Source organism: Notamacropus eugenii, chromosome 3 (genome assembly GCF_028372415.1).
Source record: "Notamacropus eugenii isolate mMacEug1 chromosome 3, mMacEug1.pri_v2, whole genome shotgun sequence".
Classification (NCBI taxonomy): domain Eukaryota; kingdom Metazoa; phylum Chordata; class Mammalia; order Diprotodontia; family Macropodidae; genus Notamacropus; species Notamacropus eugenii.
In genome coordinates this window covers 121099861-121125989 of record NC_092874.1, presented here as the reverse complement: position 1 = coordinate 121125989, position 26129 = coordinate 121099861, and the positions used below count along the sequence as shown (strand labels likewise).

Here is a 26129-nt window from a genome sequence, read left to right as displayed (position 1 = left end):
TATCAGAAGACAGACAGAAATTTGAATGCTAAGAAAGGGCACAAATTTCATGAGAATGTTTGCAGTGAACTTATAACTACTTATTCTAGCCTCTGAGACCACAATTCTAACAACTTCTTTGGGTCTTAGATTTTTTACCTGTAAAACAAAGAAAGTAATATACTATCCACCCCACAAGGCTATATTGTTAGGAAAACTTTGTGAACCTTAAAGCCCTCTACAAATGTGAATTATTGTTACTATTATGCTGAGAACACCTCAAATAATAAGATTGTGATTGTCTAAGCATACAAATATAAAAGACCACATAATCACATTTTTCAGGCCACTGAGTTATACAGTAGAAACAGAAACAGTCAAAGAGGTCTGCACTATGGTAATTCTAAAAGGGTAAAGAATATATATGTCTCTGTCTTAGGGCCTAGCAAAGTACCTTGGACAGCATCTTAGCAGGAAGGGAAAGAAGGAAAGGGCTAAAACCAAGAACTAAATACTTGAAGAACTTTTAAGTTGTCTAATCTAATTCCCTCATTTTATGGAAAAGAAATTAAGTCATGAGGAGGGCAAGTCATCCAAAGCCACAAAGGTGAAAGTATCAGAAGTCAGCTGTGATCCCAGATCTTGATCCAGTGCTCCTTCCAGGATCCCACATTTTATGTATCTAACAAGAAGCTGTAAAAGCCCACATCAACATTTCCTCCTTCCTGGGAGGGAGATCAGTATGGGTATCTCTCACTTTGACAAGCAGATAAAATGAATTTCTGTAAAAAAATCTTATTTTTCCCTTCCCATCTTTATAAAACCAGGTATATTTAACGGAAAAAGCCCGAGTCTGGGTTGATAAGTTCATGAGTAAAGGTTATGATGGCAACCAAATCTGTAATTTGCTTGAGTGCCAAGTCAAAGTCTCTAGTGTTCTGACAGCCCAAATACAACCTTTTTTTTGCACCCCAACTGACACCAACCTAGCCCAGACTTTAATCACCACATGCTCAGATGACTATGACAATCACTGGTCTCTCCCCAACCACAGTGTTCTGTATTTTGAATCACTTTAAATCATGTCACTACCCTGCTGTATAACCTAGAATTACCTTCAAATTCCCATTAAATCCAAACTCCTCAGATCACACTCAAGAAAATTCCACTGTTTCTTAACTTTATCTATTCAAAAATATCTATTATTCTACTCCAAGAGGATGGTCTCTACCATAGGCACATTAGTCTTCTCCTTAGCCCAACCCCCCACAACTATGTTCTGTCCTACATCCATGCCTCAGCAAGTAGTCTTTGACCCAGAAGGCCCTCTTCTAATCTCACTGGCAAGTCAATGTCTGTCTACCCATCTTTTACAAACCAGTTAGAAAACCTACTAATCCCCTAGAAGTTTTTCTGAGCAGTCCTGTACTTCAATAATTTTTGCTTTGTTTTCTCTAAATTCTTACAATATTTATAGTCTACAGTATAGAACATGATTATATAATAACAACTCACATTTTTACAATTTTTTCAGATTAAAAAACCCTCCATTCAATAATCCTATGAAACAGGTAGTATCAGTACTCCCATTTTATAGAGGATGACACTGAGGATCAGGGAGGCTAAGTGATTTGCCTAGTCATACAGCAAAAGAGTCAGAACTCAAATCCAAGTCTCTGACTCTAAGGCCAATAGCTCTCCATTTGCCTCTCTATCTCTTCATTCTCCACCTTATTTCAAGTTTAGAGTCAACTAACCAAAAGTTCTTCAGGAGTAAGAGTATTTGTCCCTTCCAGTTTGATGATACTTCTCTATTCCCCTGTGCCCTAGGGAATTCTTGGCAGTCTCTATAAAGTTTACAATTCACTTCCCCACACTTTATGGCTCTCCCTTTTACCCTCAGCTTAGCTCCCAAACTCCATATGGATTACTGTAATTGCTAGTGTAGCTGAGCTCTCAGAATTTTGCTTCCCTCCTCTTTCTATCTGGATATTTGGGATGTCTAACAGCTCTGAGCTGTGATACCTTATTTTGTCATTAGTATAAATAACCATCTCACCTATGGTGTACTGAAGTTCAATGTTTCAGGTTCTGCAAAATTAATCAGTTTTCAGCTGACTTCATAAGTTTGAAATTCTATATATTCAGTTTATTTAAAATAATAACACATCCATAAAAGAGGTTTAGACTACTATATCTGGTTATTAATGATTGCCTCAACGAACACTTTTCAGTAAATGCAAAACAAACTCTAAAAGAATAGGGATAAGCAGAGGTAACAGAAAGCTTCTATGGAAGCTCCATTTTCTAGTCTAATATTAATTTGATTAAAAAAGGGGGGGGAGGATGTTTACACTATGCAGTGAACGTAAAGGAATCTAAAAACCTAGCGTTCTTAGCTCCAGCTCTACCACTAACTAGCAAAGGATCTGAACGATCTTGGACAAGTCACTTAAAATCTCTTTAAATGAAAAATGAATGGATTGGACAAGATAATCTCTAAAGCCACTTTCAAGTCCAAAATTCTACATTGTTCTGATTTCATATTTAAAACCCAATCAGGTCTAAATATATGAGAAACAAATGCAGAACTTACAAAACTCATCAGTTCCTTCTGAATAAACTCTTGTTTATTTAGAACCTCACATAATGCTTTAAATGGGGGATTTCTTTAGGACTGATAAGTCTCCTCCTTAGTTTTAACAAATGAATTGCTATTGAACTAGGCCTATTTTAACATAGCTCCTACACTAACATAAAATAATATCAATTTTTGTATTCAGTAGTTTTAGGAGCAAAATGTTTCCTAGTTTAGATATCTTTATCAGGAAAGATCCTCCCTTTCAAGTCTGTAAACATTTAACTGGCTAGAAGAGAGACCGTAATTACTTCATTGGCAACCACAATTTTTCCCTTCTAAGAACCTGTCACCTTAAAAAAAAAAAAAGGCAGATACATAGTAGAAAACCTCCCATGATCTCAGACTTACCAAGGAATTGGGGGTTTCGATCAACTACTTCACTCATCTCTCCCACTAGCTCAATGCTGGTGTATCGGACAGCTGTGTGTACAGTCTCTGGGAGGCGGACAACTCCTTCTAGAACCTCCACAAGTGTTGGGTTATTTTCCCTGAGAACAAACGGGAAATGTTCACCATTACTGCACTGAGAGGTGGTATCCTCGCCAAACAATAAACAGTAATAACACCCATCATCTTTAATGAGCTGCTCAAAATGGAGAGACTAGACTGAGGTGTTTGTCACTAGATGTTAAGATTTCCTAAATCTTCCTAAAGGAAGAAGAATTGAAATGAAATGTTTTTTCTCTCGCAGCAGTATTCCTTTTGTTCATTCTATTTGCTCTTAACAGAGTACCTGAAAACGCCACTCCCACAAAAACTAAACTGACACCCTTCAAATCAAAGATATAGGTTTTCACCATGACAAAAGGCCCTTTTAAACTTATATTTCTTTACTAGAGATTCTGAGAGAATTCCTATTATTTGGTACTGTGAATTTTAGGTGCTAAGAAGTATGAGAAGTCCACCTTTGCTTCTTGACTCAGCTAAGAGGAAAGAAAACAAAAAGGAGGGCTAAATGGAAAAGCTCTGAAATGGCACCCCCTGCTCAGATGGCTACCAGATTCATGAGTTCAGCTCTTCAAGCATGCTGATTATTACAACATTCTCTGGATTGAGTAAATGAGGGCAAGAAGACATTAGACCCAAAAGTAAAAGAAACTTTGAGAAAGTTTATTTAATCTAATATGGAAATATGTTTTACATGATTGCATATACATAACCCATACCAAATTGTTCACCATCTTAGGGACAGGGAAAATAAAGGGGGAGGGAGAAATATTACTTGGTAAAAGAGAAAATTTATTGAATCATGAAACTATCACTTTTCAATTCTCTTAATACCCTAAATTAGAGCAGGCTCATTCCCTGCTGATAACACTGTATAATTCATTCTTATATGCATCAAAAGAGGTAAGAATTAGAAACAAAAGTAGATCAGGATGCAGCTGTAAGAAAAATTTAATTCAAAATCCACATTTTCAATGATCTCCTTCCTAGCTCTCCTAGGGAACAAAACTTAGTATCATAACTACTCACATTTATATGGTGCTCTGAAGGTTACAAAGCACTTTCTCAAAAAGAACCCTGTGGATTAGACCATACAAGCAGTTTTCCTCATTTTACAGATGAATCATGTGAAGCTCTGAGAAGTTAAATGACCCGGCCACAGTCAAACAATGTGTACATGACAAAGCCAGCATTCAAAACCAGGTCTACTACCTCTACAATTCAGCATTTCTCCTATTATGCCACAGTGCCTTATAATTGTTGATGCTCCATACCCACTCATCCTATCAAATCAACACTTAGCAAGTAGTAGTACAGTAACAGTGACATCTACGTATGTATCTTCCTAAAATCTCACCTATAACACGTCTATCAACAGAGGCTTCAAAATGGATCAAAACTTATAAGTTAGTCTTTTTGAGTCCCCAAATAACCAATAAAAAACCCTATTACTTAAAGTTCTTCTAACTAACAATATTCACTTTTAAGTCCAGTTTTATATGTGATATGCAATTATGCCACACATATAGAAAACTTCAGATGTTATTAATCAAACTCTGAAAAGTAGCCATGAGTAAGGGCCTGTGTTTCTACAGATATCTGCACTCTTTCACTATGCACTACAGTCCTAGGAAGAGATGATCATATAGAGAGAGCTGATCTCAATACCAGGCAGCTCTGACATATTATTCTTTCAAGTAAAGCAGTTCAAGACATCCATACTTTATCTCATCGACCCTAACAGTGTCACCACAGAGAGCCAGTGAACAGATGGATTGCTAAGTATCTAAAAGGATGACTAATAAAAGCAAGTCAGTGACTGTGTTAAGACAATGATCAAGTTTTATGACTTTCTCATTAGATCTATTTTTTAAGTAAGACTCAATAATTTACCAAACAAGCAAAACAGTTTATCTTCCTACAATTTTACCCATGGAAGCAAAGCAACACTTCATTTAACTAAAGAAGGTGAGAATGGCCTATTATGCTCAATTTTACTGGGGAAATGGATACTAGAATGAAGTCATTGATATATTAGGCAGAGAGGCAAAGAAGAAAATGGTGAGTTGCGGTTCACATGCAGAGATTTTGGGGTCTTCTGAAGAAATATACATAAAAGGAAAATTACATGATTTCGATCCTTCTCCTACATTCAGAGGTTCCTGAAAAAGGCTCATAGATACTCACGGATCAACACTCTTGGCTATAGAGGCCATGATAAAGAGAACCGCTTCTGTCACCTCCCAGGGAGGGTTGCCTTCTTTCAGAGTAGAATACAACTAAAAGGGAGGAGAGATGAATCAGAGATCCATTTAAAGAAATAACAAAGACTTTTTTCAAAGTATTAAATCAATGAAAACATGCCCAACATACCTAACTCCCTTGTTCATGAAGCCAAACAAATCTATTTGAGGGGATGAGAATGTTCTTCTAAACTATGATGTAAAACACACGAGCGTACCCCATGTCCACTGAATCTCTATGGTGACACTGTTATGAGGTAAAGTATGGGTGTCTTGAACTACTTGAAAGAATAGTATGTCAAAGCAGTCTTCTACTGAAATCAGCTTAGTCATCTCTTCCGAGGACTGTGATGCACAATAAAAGAGTACAGATATCTGTAGAAACACAGACCTTTATTCACAGCTGTCTGTGATTGTGGTTCAGTCATTTCACTCCATGACTCTACTCGAGGTTTTCTTAGCAAAGATCCTGGAGTGTTTGCCATTTCCTTCTCCATCTCATTTTACAGATGAGGAACAGAGGCAAACAGGGTGAAGTGACCTGTCTAGGGGGTCACACAGCTAGTAAATGTCTGAGATCAGATTTGAACTCAGGAAAATGAGAGTTCCTGACTTCAGATTCAGCACTCTATCTACCTGGCTGCCCCTATTCATGATTTCTTTTCAGAATTTGATGAATAACATCTAATCACATGCCAGACATCTGATTATAGATCCTCACTAAGGGAAAATCACTATCTCATGCATGTGTCTTCTTGGACAAGTAATTCTGACAGAACCAAGATACTGTAAGGTGAGGCTAATAAAAAGCACTCATATAAAATTCCTACAACATAAATGCTCAAAATCTATTTATGTACTTGCTCAATACCATATTCCATTAAGTTCTTCCACATCAGTATTATCTCAGAATGTAAATTCTTGGAGGCTAGGGACCTTACCTATGTGTAATGCTATATAAAGCACTTACCAAAGGACCATAACCAAGCAGCATCATGGAGTTAAAGAGCTGGAGGGGACTCTAAGAAATAAGATAGCTCAACCCTATTTTATATATTAGATTCAACTAGAACTCAGTAAGGCTTTTGTATTTCCAGCTCTGGGCAAAGTCGGGTACATAGCAGATACTGATAAATGCTAAATTAGAGCTGGAAAAAACTAAGGCTAACAAATACTTTCCAGGATCATGAACATAACAGAAGTGGGAATTAAATCCAGGATTTATAATTCTCATTTTAATTTTTTAATACCATGCTGCTCTCTAAGAGTACAGTGGAAGTGATTAAATGTATTTCAGTAAATGTGATTTTTTAAAAAAGGGGCGGATTTTACTGAGTATAGGATTAGCAGATTCGTAAGTGTTTATTAAAGCTACTGAAAACTGAGCTCAAAGAAGAAGCATAACAGCCTATCACAGTAAGAAAGAAAAACTAGAATACTTATGCAAAAAAGTTTTGGAGCAAATTTCTATGTAACTAATTATATTTTAGCCTGATTCAATAGTCCAAAGACTTTATTCTTTATAAGAAGTGTTCCAGGTGAAAAGGATGAACACAAGTATATCATTCATTTCTCATAAGCAAAAATATCGATTCTCAGAGACTTGGAGTACTACTTAGTACTCATCTTCCAACTCAGGAGAACCATGTGTAGGATACACTATGACAAACTTCTAACTATTTAATATCAATAGTAGTCAAAAGTGTGAAAAGAAAAGACAAGTTAAATTTCTAAGAGACACTGAAAGGAGAAAAATAATCAGGAAAGTAAGACCCTTCCATTTTTTAAATGCCAAGTCTCCTAGAGGTTCCTAGGGCTTTTAGTAATCAGAGATGACTTTGGCTTTTAATCAGAGAATATCTTTTCCAGTTAAGCAAATGAAGCTGCTCCATTTTAATACTAAATTAAATTACTCAGTTTCCAAGTGGTTTAGAAGAAATACTGAAGATAAAAGAACTGAGACAGGGCAACTGCATAAGACACAACCAAAGAATTTAAAGAAGCTTAGTAAGGTTAACAAAATTGTCCAAATGGACTCACCTGAGAGAAGCACTCCATAGATCCAACCAGGAAAATTAAGTCCTTCACCAAGTCAGACACCCTCATTCGAAACTCCCCAAAGTCATCAGTCTCTTCAGGGACTCCCTCCTAAAAGTTCAAAAGAGGAAGAATTTGAGATTTCCTCTTATCTCTCTGAAATCAAGAATCAAGGCAAAACTATAAATAATATGAAAGACTCTAATATAAGGATACTCACCAACATTGGGGTTCTTTCAAGATGTTTAGGCAAACAAAAGTCACAACAACCATCCTCCTAACTTCACAGCTATTTCTTCTATACTACACTAATTTCAGTTTGTATATTTCAGATAAGAGAATGGGGAATCAGGGATGGGGGAAGAGATAGCCTTGGGGAAAGGACCTCCAAGATACAGAGGACAAGGATGTAAGACCATCAGCTTCTTTGAAACTTCAAGATACACCCCTTTGTAAAACAATCGGTCCTCATAACCTGACACGAATTTTAGAACTGGAAGAGACCTTAAGGGTGGTCAGTATACATTTTATTTTTCCTCATTATTTATTACCGTTTCCTCCTACCATCTTCCTTTCTAAAATAAGGAGTATTTTAGAATACTCCTTATCCTATTCTATTATAATATTTAGAATTGTGTACCTAGTCTATTTCACTGATCAATCTATTTTTTACCCAATACCAAATTATTTAATAATTACTGCTCTGTAGTATAGTTTGAAATCTGCTATTGAGAGCTCCTTCCTTGCCACTTTTCTCCCATTATTACCCATAAGATTCTTGACTTTTTGTTCCTTCATGTAATTTTTTTTTTCTTGCTCTAGGAAATAATTCTTTGGTAGTTTGACTGGCATTACACTGCATAATTAAATTAATTAGGGCAGTATTATCATTTTTATTATACTGTCTTGACCTACCCTTGAGAAACTGGATATTTCTCCTATTATTTCTGCCAAAAGTGTTCTATATATAGTTTGCATGTAAACTCCTAAATATCTTAAAACTTCTATTTTGAATTAAAGAGTTCTTTCTAACTTATCCTGCTGGGTTTGTTTTTTTTTTTGGAATATACAGGAATTCTGGTGATATTTGCGAAGTTGTTTTATATCCAGCAACTCTGCTAAATTTATTAATTATTTCAATTAATTTCTGGTTGATTCCTTAATATTTTCTAAGTAAATCACTGTATCATCTCACAAAGCAGTAATTTTGTCTGCTTATTCCTTAAATTTTCTCCATTATATATAATGTTTGCTCTTGGTTTTAGATAGATATATTTACAATATTAAGGAAAGGTTCAGTTTTCCTATGCTTTCTAATTTTTTTTAAACAAGAACAGGTATTGGATTTTGTCAAAAACTCCTTTCAATATCTATTGACATAAAATGCACGATTTTTATTATATTGTTTTTTCAAATTTATTAATTTGTTTTTAGTTTTCAACATTCACTTCCATAAGTTTTCAATTTTATCTCCCTCTTTCCCCAAGATGGCATACAATCTTATAAGGTCTCTACATACACATTCCTATTAAATTCATTTACACAACAGTTATGTTGCATAGAAGAAGAATAATGAATGAGAGAAACCATGAGAAAAAACACAATGAAACATAACAAAAGAGAAAATAATCTACTTCACTCTGGGTTGACTCCATAGTTCCTCCTCTGGATGTGGATGGCATTTTGCATCATGAGACCTCTGAAAATGTTTTAGGTCCTTGCATTGCTGAGAAGGGCTAAGTCTATCAGAAACAGTCCTCACACACTGTGGCTGTTGCTGTGTATGACTGATAATATTTATATCTTTCTTTATGTTGGACCTGGACCTGGCTATGGTTTATAATTTTTTTTTCTATATGTTGTTGTCGTGTGTGTGTGTACATACACACACACACACACACACACACACACACACACACACACATATATATACAATTGTTATATAATTTTTCTAATATGTTGTTGTAGTTTATTTGCTAATATTTTATTTATAATTGTGCCAAGGTTCACTAGAAGATACTCTCATCCTGGTATGCATCAAAGTCCATATGTGTACCATAGAAATAATGAAAGAGTGCCTTTTTTTCCTATTATTGCAAACAGTTTATAAAACAGACTAGAGAAATGAAATGACTTGTCTCTTAGCTAGTTAATGACAAAATTGGGATTTACCTATTCCGGCTCCCTTTCCACTATACTAAGTTGCTTCTTGCAAGAGGTAAGAGACTGTCTTTTATTATTGTTTCTGAAGTCACCTATCTCTAGTCTTTCAATTCCCTTTTCAAAACCCTACTTTCAGGGGCGGAGCCAAGATGGCGGAGTAGAAACACACACATACGCTAGCTCTGAACCCACCGCCCATAAAATATCTGTAAAAAATAGAACTGCCGGTCAATTCTGGAGCAGCAGAAGCCACAGAACAGCGGAGTGGCCAAGATTTCTGTTCCAGAGAGCCTGAAAACCTCTCGCAAAAGGTTCTTTGCGCTGCGGACTGGGAACCGAGCACAGCCCTGCCGCGGCCGCCCGGTGCCGAGAGGAGCAGATCCGAGCAGGCTTCAGGGACGGAATCTCCAGCAGCCGCGCGGGTCCCTCCACCCACAGGGGACAAGGGTTGGTGAGAGGGTCTCTTTGGCGGGTTGAGAAGGGAGTGGGGTGCCCCCATAACTTAGGCCCCCTCAGGAGGCAGCAGCGGAGGCAGGAGCAGACCAGGGCTCCCCAAGCAGGCAGGAGCCTGGATCCACTGCTGAAGGTCTCTGCATAAACCCCCTGAAGGAACTGAGCCCGGGAGGCGGCCCTGCCCCTCCCTGAGCACCTGAACTTATTCTCACACTGACTAGCAGCCCTACCCCCGCCCAAAGCCCTGAGGCTGGGGAGCAGCATTTGAATCTCAGACCTCAAGCTCTGGCTGAGCGGATCAGGAGGTGAAGTGGGTGTGAAGAAGATATTCAGAAGTCAAGTCACTGGCTGGGAAAATGCCCAGAAAAGGGAAAAAAATCAAGACTATAGAAGGTTACTTTCTTGGTGAACAGGTATTTCCTCCCTCCCTTTCCGATGAGGAAGAACAATGCTCACCATCAGGGAAAGACACAGAAGTCAAGGCTTCTGTATCCCAGCCCACTAAATGGGCTCAGGCCATGGAAGAGCTCAAAAAGAGCTCAAAAAATTTTGAAGATCAAGTTAGAGAGGTGGAGGAAAAACTGGGAAGAGCAATGAGAGATATGCAAGCAAAGCATGAACAGGTCGGCACCCTACTAAAGGAGACCCAAAAAAATGCTGAAGAAAATAACACCCTGAAAAATAGGCTAACTCAAAACCCTACTTTCTTGGATCAAGGTCTTCCAACTCTACTCATTCTTCCTTTATAAAGGCAACTGTGGGGAAAAAACCACGAAGTTTATAAGAGACAAAAAGAAAAAGCAAAAACAAAAAACCCAACAGGAGAAATCAATAATCTCCTACCTATAATCACTTTTTCTGTCTTAATATATGCTGGCCTAACTAGATATTTAAATTCACAACTTTGGCAGAAGACAAGGTGGCTCCAGTTACTTCTAAGTAAAGAAGAACAATGCTGCAGAAGGGGCACCAGACTGAAAATCAGATCTGGAAACTAGTTACAGTTTCCACTGACTGGCCATGTGATCTAGAAATAAGCTATTTACAATGTATTTTTTTCACCTGAAGGCATTATACAAGATGAATTCTTGGGTTCCTATCTTGGCTTTAAAATCCTAAGGTTTTCAGGGGCCACTTATAAATTTAAGTAAGATTTGGGCCAATAAAGGAGCAGAACTTCTAGTTTCGATGTTAAATTTCAAGTCCAATTTGCTCAGATCTGATTTGGCTGTTTCTTAAACATCATGCATTTTCCATTCTGACCACGAAGACTGAGGAAAAGAAATATAATGTACTCAAAGCACTGAAGGTCCTATATGGTCCAAGAGCCAGAGGTCCCTGAAGAACCACAAAAAGCTTCAGAAAATTGTGAGGAGTCCCCCAAAAAAAAATTTCAAAGAGGGAAATAAGAGCAAGTTGAGGTGGCATTCACATAAGAGGTTGATATGTCAGTGTTTGCAAAAATCCCCAAGAAACAATTCTTAGAATCCATTTATATGACTAATACCTTTTTTTCTAAGCTAAGGAGTCTTTATTATACCCTTTTCAAGCCCTTTACTGCGAGAAGTGGAGTAACATGATTTAGGAATACCGTCACCTTTGCACTCCATCCTCTATGCCCCTCTTACAACTTCATAAAAGAAAAAAATAAGAGAATGGGAGTTGGAAATAGAAGGAAGTAAGCCTTACATGATCTGGTTCCAGCTGACAGTGTCTAGCCAAGGCATGGAGCAGACGCTGAATATAAGCTTTGAAAATGCTATGAATAACGGCATCATCTGTTTTGTACAAATGCTCCCCTAGTCGGTACCAAAAGTTAAACGATATCTCCACCACCTATTGAACAAAAAGACAGTGAAAGAGTAGGTTATTAGGATATTGTAGATCCGAATGCCATGGCATTTCTTGGGGATTTGGAGAATAAGACGTGATTAGCTTCTAGGTAGCAAGAAATGAAAAAAATCCACCTTAAATTTCATTTAGATTTAAAACGAACACAAAATTTATTAAAGGTAATTCCACTCCAAAATTTCAAACTGAAAGCCCCATTTTATATGTATATATAATTTATATTTATTTTATAGAGAGAGAAAGGAGTTGTGAGAGAAATGAGGGGCAGAAAAAGGAAGCTACTCAATTCATAACACCGATATTATGTAACAATGTACAAGAACAAAAGTCATTTCCAATAGATAATGTGGTCAAAGGACAAGAAGAAACAATTCTCAAAAGACGAATTCAAAACTATCATCCATATGAAAGAATCTTCCAATTCAATAATAAAAGAAATGTGAAAACAACTCTGAGCTGAGGTTTCACCTCCACCCAGCAAACTGGATTATATAAAAACAGTGACCAGAAAGTCCATACCTTTTGACTTAGAGAGTTCACTGCTAGTATATTATTAGTACTTTCTGTAGTAGCAAAGAACTGTTAATAAAGTTGATGTCCATCAACTGGGTAATGGCTAAGCAAGTTCTGGGGCATGAAAGTAATGGAATATGGCTATGCTGTAAGAAACAATGAACAAGATGAACACACAGGGGAGTTTATAAGAACTGATGCAAAATGAAGAGGATAGGACCAAGAAAAAAATATAACACTACAACACTGTAAATGGAACAAACAATAACCAAACACTTGCAACTGAATGCTGTAAAATTATAATGGCCAAGCTTGGCCCCAAAGAAGGTATTAGAGGTCACTTTCTTTCCTTCTGTGCAGATGTAGGTTAACTATGGATGTGGAACACTGAACACAGTGTCAGGCTTCTTCAAAATGTAGATTACCTTTCTAAACTGGCTTTTTTTAAAAAATCACTTTCATTCTCTGGGAGATGGAAGGGGAGTGATACATTGGGAAATGTAAGTGATATATATATATATATGTGTATTTATGAAAGCTATCAATACATTTTTAAAAAAAGTAAGCAGGCCACTCTCCAACTCTATCACCCACCCTCAAAAGCAGCAGACAAAGTCACTTCAGGCCCAAAATTCCAGCTGGGATCCTCCCTTTGTAGAGATAAATGCACATGTTAAAACAAAACAAATCATTCTAGGAGCTTATCCACAAACCACTGAAGATGCCTTTCTAAGAAGATCTGAGATTCTGAAGTTAAGCAAAATAATATGGAAAGGGAAAATCTAGAAACTACACTGGAGCACCCTAACATCATTTCCTATATCAGATTCAATTCAACAAACATTTATTAAGGGCCTACTGTACACAAGGCCCTGTGTTCTACACTGAAGACACAGGAGTAAAAACAAAACAGTACTGGCTTTAAGGTGAGGCAAGGGGGGAAGAAGTGGAGAAAGAGAAAGAAGAGGAGGATACATATATAAAGATAAGTGCAAGATAATTTGCAGAGGGAGGAATCACTAGCACCTGGGAAAAGCTTCTCCGAGGAAGTGGCACCGGAAGTGAGCTTTAAAGGAAGTTAGGGATTCAAAGAGGTAAGAGTTCAGGAGGGACTATGGTCTAGGCAGGAAGACAGGTGATAGAATATTAAATTTGGGAAAGAGAACTGAGAGTATAATAAGAGTAACATAACATAAAATAAGTAAAGGAAGGTAGGAAGAAACCAAACTGTACAGGCTTTAAATGACAAGTGTGAGGAGTTTATACAAGGCATCCCACTCTATTCCTGCTTTAGCCTAGCTTCCTAGGTGTCTACTGGACATCCCTACCTGGATATACTGTAGACTTCTCAAACTCAATACCTGAAACAGACCTTCACGTTTTCCCTATTCCTCCCCTAAACTTCCCTATTTCTGTTGAAAACATTGCTAGCCTTTCCATTCACCTATGTTTTCAATCCTAGAGTCAGCCTTAATGTTTCCACCCCTACAATATCATTCTGACATCCGTACCCTTCTCTCCAAGTCACCCAACCACCATCCTATTTCAAGTGCCATCCTCTTGCTTGCACTGTTGTAATAGCCTCCCTGCTTCAGTCTCCTATCTCTAAATCATCTTCTATAAATCTATCATAGTAATATTCCTAAAACATAGTGTGACACATTACTTCTCTGTCCCAAATCTTCAGTGGCTCCCTTTTGCCTTTAGGATTTTATACTGGATAGGCTAAAAGTCTTAGAGCAATTTTAGTCTGTAGTAGCAAAGATACCATATTAATTAGAAGGCTATTACAACAATCCAAACAAGAGGTGATGTGACCTGAAATAGGATAGCACTGTGTGACTGGAGAAGGGTATGGACATTAGAAAGATGTTGTAGAGGGAAAACCAACAAGATCTGGCAAGTAACTGGCTACAGAGGACGAGGAAGAGAGAAACAACAACAAGGACCTTAGTAAGTAAAAGGATAGTGATGTCTTCAACAAAAATAAGGAAATCTAGAAAACAGGGGAATGGGGAAAATATACCAAGGTCTGTTTCAAACAGACTGAGATTGTGAAGTCTACAGTATATGCACAGAGATGTCTAGTAGACTTCTAGGCAACTAGACTAAAGCAGGGCTGGGATTCAGAAGAAAGACTAGGGCTGCATACATTCATTCTAAAGCTATCTGTATAGAGATTTAGCAACTAAAAAGTTACTTTCAAGCTTGAAGAAAACAGTTCCAGTCAAGAGGTGACTGGAATATCCAACCACAGGAGACACCCATAATACCCTCGGGTATCTTAGGGGACTGTTTCAGTTCTCATTCTGAAGCAGAATGAACTCCCTGACAGGAATTTCTTTAACACATAAATGTAATTGAGCACAACTTTAATAGAAGTTAGTTAGAGGAGCTATGGAGTCTGAAAAGGATGACTTGACAGCCACCCAAAAGTTAATAGCTCTGAGATTTTCTTACCTCGTACTGGGGATGGCCAGCACAGATGAGGAGCAGTTCCAGTGTTCGAAGATCACCTAATCCTTGGCCTGGAGTACAAACAATTTTTTCAAGAAACGTTTCACATAGTTCAGTGAAAACTCTGCAATAATTCAGAACCCTATAGCAGAAAAAAATGTAAGTACAAAGTCACCAAGCAGGGCATAGATACTTATATAGGCAATTCACAAAAACACTGAAAATAAAACTTTTCTACTCAAAAACTTTCAGGTTACAGATTTCCTTATGTTGAACAAAAACATTTTACCACCAAAGAGAAATAGTCTTCAACAATGTAAAGGAAACGGAAATAAGAGCCTCCTTAGACTGAAGTCAAACTATTTAACTACATGTTCAGTGGTATCATAACCTCAACCACAGTCACCTCTGGGTACGTTTTATACACAGGCCCTGAGCATATCAACTTGTGACAGCAGTCAAAATCACAGAGACTTTAAAAAAATTTTCACAAATCATATTCTCAGCATATATTTTCTCCCTCTCTTTGGCTAAGGCTCATTGTACCATCATTTATATTTTGTGATTCTATAGACCATCTTCATAGCTTCCAAAGACAGTATTCCTGGGCTTGATGAATCCCTATTCTCTGAGGTTTCTAGTCTCAGAGTCCTTCCTCCCAACTAAGGAGCTCAGCTCTAGAGCTATGACAGACCATAGAGGTCATCAGGTCCAATCTTCTCATTTAATTGATAAGGAAACTTGAGCCCAAAAGGCTTAGGATTCAATGGGGCATACTAAAATGTCTTTAGTGGTCCATATACGCACAATTCAAATAGACAATGCATAGGCTAAGAGTAAAATAGATAGATAGTAAATAATAAAACAAATCCAGAAATAAAACCAACTTTCCATCCATCCTTTTGTACGCAATCAACTCACTTGTCTAAGTCTTCACGGGCCACGGCCATATGATAGGCTGCTTCCAAAGTCAAAACCCCTTGAAAGAGTTGCAGGGCCAGAGGTAAATTGGTCTCTACATTCTCAATGGCATAGAGGGCCGAGCACACACAATCTGATGCTGCCTCATGCAGGTTAGATGATGTCTTGTCCTGTTGCTGGGAGATAGCATTAGAATAGGGGAAGGGAGAATGATTATTACTAGATAACTGTTTAAAAGACAGAAAGTGATCACTATTGTTACTGAACAGTATACCCAAAATGCACATATATTTGTAGCATGCATATTCTCGGGTCTTCCTTCAAAGAGCTACCAACTTGTACAAACAAATGCAGGTTAAACACATGTCTTGGTCCTGATTCATTACCTTCTCTACAAATATATCCATGATGATGATGGCACTGTTGTTACAAAGAAAATTACCAGAACTCTAAGAAAAAAACATAAAATGTGGGTTTGTTTAGAAAGATACAGACTTTACTTATTTCTAAACTGAAATTTAATGACACTATGTTATAAAAAGGACTGTTTTTGTTAAATGGGTGGGAGGCATTTCTAAGTAAATAATAGAGACTTTAATATTGTTCATTTGTACAAATTTCCCTTTACAAATTACAAACTTTAGCTAATATGGAAAATTCAATAAAGATTTAATAAGGATAGAACCATATACATGTATATGGTTCTATCCTTACAAAACTAATGAACTGAAACATCTGGTTATGGAATGAAATAGAACACTATTCAGTTATATCCCTTAACATCTCCAAATACTCACTCTCTTACTATGCCGAAGGTATGAAGTGTTCGAACTACCTGACTCATCAACAAACTGGGACAGAGAAATAAAATATTTACTACTATTCATTAAATCAATTAGTAGTAAAAAAAGGAATATAATGAGCTGTAATTTATAAACTTTTACAGATCCTTTATTTTTAAATTAGAAAAATTTCTCCATTATCTTTCCTCTTTATCCCAGATAATAATAAAAAAGAACAAAACTAAACAAAAATATTAAAAATATAGACAAGCTGGACAACCGAGGAAATGGACATCTGTGTACTTGCCACCTCTTCAAAGGAGTGGGGTAGTAGTCTTCTTCTCATATCCATTCTTTGGGGCCATGCTTGTTTTTAATTTTATATCACATTCATGTTAGCTGTTTGGTGGTGGTGGCTGTTTCCATTTACAGTGTTGTCATTACACAAACTATTCTTGGCTGTTTACTTAATTCTGTTATCAGTTGACATAAATCTTTCAATGTTTCCTTCTATTAAGCATATTTATCACTTCTTACAGCACAGTAATGTTCCTTATGTTCATGTAAAACCATTTGTTTTGCCATTTCCCAACTGATGGATAGCTATTTGGTTTCTAGTTCTTTGCTACTACAAAAGGTGCTGTTAAATTTTGGTGTATGTGGATGGTAGGGAGGGAAGTAGGTCTCAGGGAAAGGAGGGCAAGTTTTCTTCTTATACTTTCTTAGGTATACCCCTAGTATTGAAATCTTGGTCAAAGGGAACCGATATTTTAGCCACTTTATTTGCCAAATTCCAAAGCGCTTTCCAAAATGGTTGCATTGATTCATAGCTCTATCAACAATGCACCTAGTGAGCCTCTCTTCCCACTATTATCATTTTTTGTTATCGTTGCCAATTTGCAGGGTGTAAGGTGGAATTTCAGGCTTATTTTGATTTGAGTTTCCCTTGTTAGTGGGATCAGTGACTTGCACTATTCTTTGATACAGTCATTAATAATTTTTAATTCTTTTGAGAATTATTTTTTCTTGACTACTTATCTACTAAAGAAAACATGCATCCCCATACACACATTGCATTACCAAATATTTATACAACTTGTATAAAAAAATTAGGAGAAATAAATTGGAATTCAAGTTATCTATTTTCCTTGTATTTCACTATCTCCTTTTTTGTGCTTAATTTTGCATTTATTGGCTTTCTAATTTTTAAAGATGCATATTCAGTCCACTAATCCTTTCCAATTCAATTCTGTTAATATGTTTTTTGGATTATAATTTCTCTCCTGAGGCCTGCTTTAGATACCTCACAGACATTTTGTTCTGTTGCTTCATTGTTATCATTTTTCACATAATCACTGTTTCTGATATTCTTCAAACTATTCATTATCTGGAATTTCCCTGTTACAAAGAGACCATAAATCTTTTTATCGCTCTATTTCATCCAGCAACTTGTTCAATTCCTTATTTTCCCTTGTGTTTAACTTTCTAGATTTCTACAAAACTAAGAGAGGGATTACTGCATTAACTGTCTACATCCTTTTATAATTCACTCGGACTTTTCCTTTATGGGTTCAGATGCTAAGGCATACATATTTTTAATAATGATATGGTTTGTTGTCTCTTGTTCTTTTCAGAATGTAGTTTCCTTGTTTTGAATTTATTCTTTTGCTTTCTCCAACAGGATCATAGCAACTTCTGCTTTTATTTCTGGATTTACAGGGTATGTAGTAAATTTTGTTCTATCTTCTCATTTTTATTCTTTATATGTCTTTCCATTTGTAGGTGTTTCGTGCAAATATCAAACTTAAACTCATACCTGTCATTTCATTTTATGGGACTATTTAATCCATTCACATTTAAAGTTAAGAGTTAGCCTTGTATTTTCTTCCATTATTTCACTTCCTTCTGCCATTTCTGGTAGGTGCCAGGACAGTCTTGCAAGTATTCTAATTTCCTTTCCTTTACATTTGTCATTGGAACATGTGTCCTAGACTTTGCAATATAAAGTTTTCTCCCACCATCACCACCCCACCTTGGAGTTATTACTATTATTATTAATTATAATATTAGTTTTTACTATTAATTTACTAATAGTGATTAGTAAATTTACTATTTACTAATAATTAACATTATTACTATTAGTTATTATTAATCTACCACCCTAGATTATTCTGAGTGGCACTTTTATTTTCTGTGTGCAGTAGTTCTGGGCAGTTATCTTGTACTATTTCTTGCATTGTCATATTTAGATTTATTGATTTCTCATGTTCTTCTAAGAGATTTATGATCCTTAAGTTTTGTCTGCACATTCTGTCTTCAAGTATTTTGCTTGTTTAGCAATCAGGTATTTTTTTAAATTACTGCTTTTTGCTTTCTTACCAATAGGCTATTCTCTCACATCTTTGGAAAGACTTGGATTCAAATTTTTCTATTCTGCCAGTTATTTCTGCTTTCACAATTCTTATTTATCTAATGAATCACTTAGGACCATCCTGCCCCTTAATTGGGCATCCCCCCTCTCCCTTGGAGCCATCCCCCTCTCTCCCTTTGGGGGGAGCCACGTCTCCCTTAAGAAGCAGAGGAGCCTGCTTGGTGTGTGTGTATTAGCCTCAATAAATGCCTTTACTTGATTTGGAGATTGCCTGAGTGAATTTTTTTGGGACACCCTTTCACCCCCAACATTTTGGAATGCAGTGAACCTTATCAGTAAGACCTGACAACGGATTGGGTATGTGAAGTGAGTAAGAGTGAGGAGTTGAAGATGACATTGAGTACGTGAAGTGAGTAAGAGTGAGGAGTTGAAGATGACATTGAAGAGAAAACTATCCTATACAATGAAGAATAAAAGAAAGTACGAAAGAAATAGAGAAATCATGCAAGACTAATGAACATATCAGTTGTTTTTGACAGTCTTTACAGTATTCCACACTCATCACCCTTCACTTCTGTAAAGAAAGAGTATGTGTGGGCATTTCTTCAACTCTTATCCTTGGTTATTGTAATCACACTGCATTCAATTTCTTTTTTTCCTCTCCATTTTACTGTTATAATCATTGTATATACAATTTTTCTGGGTCTCCTTATTTCATTATGCATCAGTTCATGTGTGTCTTCCAATTCTTTGAATTCTTCATATTTATCATTTCTTCATTGCTATAATATCCCGTATTATAATTATGCACCACAATTTATTTAGGCAGGCCCAAACACATGGTTTTTCATCTTGTTTTGTGGTAACATAAAAAGTATTACCATGAACATTTTTGTTACATGGGAAATTCCTTCCCCCTCCCCCCCCATTCGTAAGGTCTTTAGGGTAATTGCCTCACGATGGGATCTTGGGGTCAAAATGTGTACACACACATGCACATGGTTCCAATGGTCTAAGCCTGAAGTCATGAGGATGGAAACCTACTTCTGATTCAGAGGTCACAGGATTCTAGAAGTGTATGGACAAACATGGAATTTCATGGAAGGGAATCTTCGGAGAATGCACACTCTACATCCTCTGCTTCTGGCCCTGAGGCTGGTGCCTTTGTCTCCTGTGCCCTCTACTTCCTCCTCTGGCTGCCCTCAGATAAGCCCTGGTGAAATGCCTCCCCCCCATCCTCTGTCTGGCTCTTTATCCATACCACTGGCCCATTGGGACCCTATAAACAATTCATCTGCTTGGTCCTGGGGGACAGTTTCCTCATCTGGTCCAACCACTTCCTCTTTAGTATGGCAGCCTTTGCCTTGTCTCACCTCTTTTATCTCAGGGCCCTGGGTTGGCTCCCAATCTGCCTGGCTCTCCTGGAGTCTATGGTAGCCGTCTTCAGTATCTGCTTTAGTCTCCTGCAGATTCACCTCCTGTCCAGCCTGATTCTCCCTAAGGTTGTCTATGCTGCTATCCTAGGTTTGATGCTGTGGTGGACACTTGCCTGAAGACCTGTGGCACTTGGTGGTCTGTTCTTCAGCGTTTTGGATGCATCCTGGCCTGGAACACCTTCATTTGGCCCCTGGTTCTAGGCTGTCTGATCAACATGGCCACTACTACACTGTCCAAGCCCTGCTGGCTCTGTCAACAGTGTCCAAGTGGAGTGTCAACAGGACCCCCTAAGCTGACTGGGTCTGATAAGCCTCCTCACAAAGTTGACACACTCCAGGAAGGGGCTGAGCCCCTGGCCGGATTCTAGCAGATCAGTGACTTGGAGCTTGGCTTTTGGCCTCTTCTCCAGGAATCCTCCTGCCTGCTCACCCTACACCCTCCCAGTTAAACATAAGATCTCCTAGGGCAGATCCTTTTCCCACCCTCCCTCTAATTCTGAAGCTCCCCCCACCATTCCCAAGTTATTCACAATCCCTTCCTTTCCCATGCTTTCCCTCTCTTATCTGCAACTGTCCCCTCACCCCATCCTCATGCTTTTCCTCTCCTTACTCATAATCCCTTTGGTTCCAATACTACCCCCCAATTGCCCATGAGCCCCTCCATTGGAATTTTTCTCCCCCTTACCCACAATTCTGATTCTTTTCTGTTACTCATCATCCTCCTGGTTTAAAGGCTTCTTCTCTCTCTATTGCCCACTAAGTCCCTAGAAGGGATGCCTGTCCCTCCACTATCCACATTTCCACCACATTCTCAACACTTAGTAAAGTTGAAATTGGAAACATGAAAAAACTGCTAGAAGAAGCGTCTGTTATGACCAGCAAGTTACCTTGTTTGTACTCCAAGGTCAAACTTGCCTGTTATCCCAATTATCTTTTGATTTCCTACTTTAGCATTCCAATTCCCTATGATGAATGAGATTTTTTTTTGGTGTTATTTAGAGAAGATGTCTTCACAGAACTGATCAGCTTTGGCCTCTTCAGCATCAGTGGTTGAAGCATAGACTTGTATTACTGTGATGTTGAATGATTTACCTTGGATTTGAACAAATATCATTCTGTCACTTTTGAGATTATACCTGAGTACTGCTTTTCTTCCCCTTTTACTGACTGTGAAGGCTCTTTCATTTATTCTAAGGGATTCTTGTCCACAATATATGCAATGATCTCCTATGTTAAATTCATCCATTCCCCTCCATGTAACTTCACTGACACTCAAGACACATTGATATTCCTCTCCTGTATGACCACACCCACATTCAAAAAGATAATAGACATATTATGTCTAGAAAGAGTTTAAATAACATGTTTTCAAATGGGTAAGACCTTGACAGAAAAACAAAACAATATCAAAGGCTCTTTCAATGTCTTTTTTGTGATTATTCAATTTTTAATTCTAAAAGTTTAAAGTACCATTTCAATCACTGGTTCACAGAAAAAGAACCCAAAAGAAAATATAACTAAGTATGTTTAGACACATTACCATTTATTCCACTGACCTCAAGGTCTTCAAATTCTTTCATAATGAATATTATTTCAGTGTCTAAACCATCTCACTAAGCTTGTTGGATAAATCTACACAAGTAACTACACGGCATGTCTGAAACTCAGTGGCACTGGAACTTCTAATATGCAAATTACATATATACAGACTTAACTGCAAAACCAATTTTCTTTGATCAATGTAATGTTTCCCTTTCCAACTAAAGCCTGCTCTGGATGTTAAAGATGTTATAAAGAAAGAGAAGAAGTCCACAACTCTGGGCCTGGGACTTTAGCAAACCAAAGGAAGTACCACTTCTGCTTTCTCAGTATACACGAAGTAGAATTTTGAAAGTTTTGTTATTTCTCCATAAGTCTGCTACTAAAGTTGTGAAAGTGTAATACAACCAAACTTTGGCAAACAGTAAAATTCAATACTCACCAAAACTTCAAAAAGAAGAGCTAGCAATTTATTGTTAGCCATAAAGTTACTGTCCAGGACACCAAGGTTAAACCAACTACCTAAGCACTGAAAGGCCTTCATAAGCATCTTCTCATCTGTTCCCGCCTTTTCTACACAAGTCATCTGAAAGAAAGACCAAGAAAGAAGACAAAAACATCAAGTTATGCCAAGTTTTGTATTTAATCCCACAACTAGAATTATTTCAAATGTTACAGGCAGGTGACAATAATTTAAAACATAACTTTCATTGCTACAAAGGGCAGTTGTGAGAAAAGCACTTTGCAAATCGCAAAAAGTCATATAATTGTGAATTACTACCAGCAGAAGTAGTAAGGTTAATATTTCTTCTTCATTTGTATGTTAGCACATTCACAATATTAGGAAAGTTATGGTTTAAGGTAATGTTTGTCTAAACACCAGATTTTATGTAATTAGATATCTTATATACGTAGAAAGACAGGTAAAATGAAAATGAATGCTCCTCAGATTTCAAGTTACTGATAATTATAATGCTCAAAATTTCCATACAGAAAAGTCAGATGTTAGCTTTTTAAAAACTCAACAATTCACCAAAATATACATTACAGATGAAGTTCTGTAACACAACACTAGAAATATTATAGCATATAAAGCAGATGAGATGGAGAAGATCATTTAGTTCATTATTAGTCAATGTCTCTTCTGGGGATACTTTTAAAAATATTTTTTCTGCAGTAAAACTACATACACATTATTACATAAAGAACAGTACACTAATACACGATCAGGGGAGTTGTGAATTGGTCCAACCATTCTAGAAAGTAATCTTGAACTATGTGAAAAGAGTGACTAAAATGTCCATTATCTTTCACCCAAAGATCCTACTGCTAGGAAGACACCAAAGGAAATCAAGGACAAAAATAAAGGTCCCACATACATCTTCATAGGAGGACATTTTGTGGTAGCAAAAACTACAAATAAAAATAAAAGCCCTTTAACTGTAGAGTGGCTAAATTAATTATGGAATATGGATTTAAAATGCATTATTAAACTAAGATGATGAACATGAAAAATTTGAGGAGACAGAACTTATAAAAAACTGATAAAATACAAACAATGATTTCCATAATGCAAAAGAACAATAAAAAAAATAAGACCCTGAATGAAATGCTACGTAATTATAATGATTTGGCCTTAAGAAAAAGCACCAACCCGTCTCCTTTCATTCCTAAAGGGACAGGATTATAAGTGGAATTGCTCCATATGTTGTCAGACTCAACATACTGGTTTTGTGGAACTACTTTTTCTATTTCATTTTTAATTAATACAGGAAATGGCTGGATAGGGGAGGTGAGGAGGATATATTCAGAAACAAATACAATGCAAAATCAAAAGGTATCAATAAAAACACCCCCCCCAAAAATACATAAAAGCAAATTTTGGTAATAAAGCCATCACCAATATACGTAAAATATTAATATTAATGACAATAAAGACTTAACACACATAAAGTACTTTAATATTTACACAGCAATTTATAAAGATAAAATCCTCTGGTTTTCAACCAAAATGCAGCTCTAAATTCTGATCTGATTTCAAGAAACCTGTGCTCCTCTTTATATGTGATTCATTTGCCAACCCAGTCACATATTTACTTTGTATAACTTTAAGATATTCTGAAAGCTAAAACCTGAAAAGGGTCAGCTACCTCTCTGACCATTCGGATTCTAAAACAGATTCTTTTATGTAATGGATATGAACACATGGTACCAGAAATTTTCCTGATTGATGGAGCTGAGTATGAAGAAGATGACGATGATTTGCCTGAACCCTATGGGGCACAGAAATGCATTCTACTGTGTATGACAATAGGCCATTTAATTCTCGAATGGACTAGTTAAGATACCAAGGCCAATTTGGAAGGCTGTAAGCATAATTTCCCCATCTCACACCTGCCAATTCAGGTGGATCTTGTCCAAGGCCTTTCTAGCCAAATTCTCAATGAACTCTTCCTGAAATAAAAGGCAGAAGAAAAAGAAGAAAAAGATATTTGAATGCCTGCTTCACCTACCTTATTCCATTTTGTTTATCTTCTCCCCACAACTACCAGATATATTCTGTAGCTAGATTTCTTGATTTGCTGAGATATGACCTCATGTATTCCTAAAATTTCTAAGGGAAGTGAATGATCATTTACTGAAAAGTGATTTAACCAGAAAAGTTTGTATATATGAAGAAGGCACCAGGAAAAGGGATTATATAAAGACAAATATGTTACTCTCATGAATCATCAGCTAGGATCCCCCATGGCATAACACTTCAGAAAATTACACATCTATGTAGCTAGAAGCTCTGCTAGATTCAGAAACTCTCTTCAGACCCAGTTGTCTTCTTTAATATTGTAGCTGACTGAACCTTATTAAATTTGAAATCTGCTTTCACTTCATCAAAATCAAGCTTCATAAAGCTCCACTCTACTGAAACTGTTCTCTTCAATGACTGTACCTTCTAAATCAAATTGCCTTTTTAAAGTTCTCATCTTTTGACATATCTGTAGCTCTTGACACTACTGAGTACCTCTTTCTTCCTCCTGAATACTTTTCTCTCCATTGGCTTCTGTGAGACAGCTTTCTCTTTGTTCTCCTATTTATCTCCTACACACTCACCATGATTATCCTTAAAGGCTCTTCTCTTAGGTGATTACACCAGTGCTTGTGGGTTAAATTATTTCTATGTAAATAACTGCATTGAAGGGCAGCCAGGTGGTGGGCCAGGCCTGGAATCAAGAGGACTTGAGTTCAAATTCAGCCTCAGATACTTTCTAGCTGTATGGCCCTAGGCAAATCGCTTAACCTTGTTTGCTTTAGTTTCATCATTTGTCAAATGAGTTGAAGAAGGAAATGGCAAACCACTTCAGTATCTTTGCCAAGAAAACTCCAAAAACAGGTCACACAGAGTTGGACATAACTGAATCACAACAACGCAGCTGAATGCCAGATCTATGCATCCAGACGTCATCCCCACCCTAATCTAGTCTCATATCAACAGTTGCTGTTAGATACATTTATAAATGTGTCAAACTCAAAACTCATCATAATTCCCTCAAAAACCAATCTCGGATAATTCTGTTGAAGATGTACTCCCATCATCTCATTCATCTAGGTTTGCAATTTCAGTCATACCTGACTATTCCTTCTGCCTTACCTTTCAAATTCAATCAGCTGCCAAGTCTTGCCTAGTCTATCTATCTCTCCATGGATCTCTTGCATCTATACTCTTCTCTCCACTCAAACAGCCACAGTCCAGGCCCTTATCATCGTTTGCCTAGACAAACACAATAGCCTTCTAAATGTTCTTACTGCTTCCAGTCTCTACCATCTCCAATCTATCCTCCACAAAGCAAATTAATCTTTCTATAGCACAATTATGATCAAATAACTCCTCTGCCCAAAAGCCTTCAGGGATTCCCTACTGTATCTAGGATAAAATATAGAATCTTCAAGGTATTTAAGGTTCCCCATAATGTAGTTCTAATTTACCTTTCACTACTCCTTTTTAAATACTCTATGTTTCAGACAAACTGGACTTCTATTTTCCATACCTGGTATTCCACATCTTTCATATCTGTGTAAATGTGTAAACCACTGCCTGAAATGCACTGCCTATCAGAACCTTTATCCTCCTTCAAAGCTCAGCTCTACATCTCAGCATCTATAAAAGGCCTTGCCTAATCTCCAATTTGCTACTGCTTCTCCCCACCACCAAAATTACCTTGCATTACTTTGTATGTATTTTGTATTTACTGTGTTTTGTATAAAAATATAAGCTCCTTGAGGTTAGGAACTATTTTTGTT

General features: G+C 37.1%; 1 protein-coding gene and 1 pseudogene across 2 annotated transcripts in view; one reads left to right on the top strand and one right to left on the bottom strand.

The window, feature by feature from the left end:
* Positions 1 to 26129, bottom strand: part of TNPO3 (transportin 3) — a 99547-nt gene that overhangs the window by 26392 nt on the left and 47026 nt on the right. For both annotated transcript variants that reach the window (XM_072652786.1, XM_072652787.1), the window contains exons 5-11: positions 22276 to 22419; positions 15706 to 15881; positions 14788 to 14926; positions 11653 to 11799; positions 7351 to 7458; positions 5255 to 5346; positions 2969 to 3108 (exon numbers count right to left, since the gene is read on the bottom strand). In XM_072652786.1, coding sequence (XP_072508887.1) covers positions 2969 to 3108; positions 5255 to 5346; positions 7351 to 7458; positions 11653 to 11799; positions 14788 to 14926; positions 15706 to 15881; positions 22276 to 22419 — 946 coding nt within the window. The remainder of the gene's footprint in view (positions 1 to 2968; positions 3109 to 5254; positions 5347 to 7350; positions 7459 to 11652; positions 11800 to 14787; positions 14927 to 15705; positions 15882 to 22275; positions 22420 to 26129) is intronic.
* LOC140533256 (lysoplasmalogenase TMEM86B-like) lies at positions 19852 to 20675 on the top strand (annotated as a pseudogene).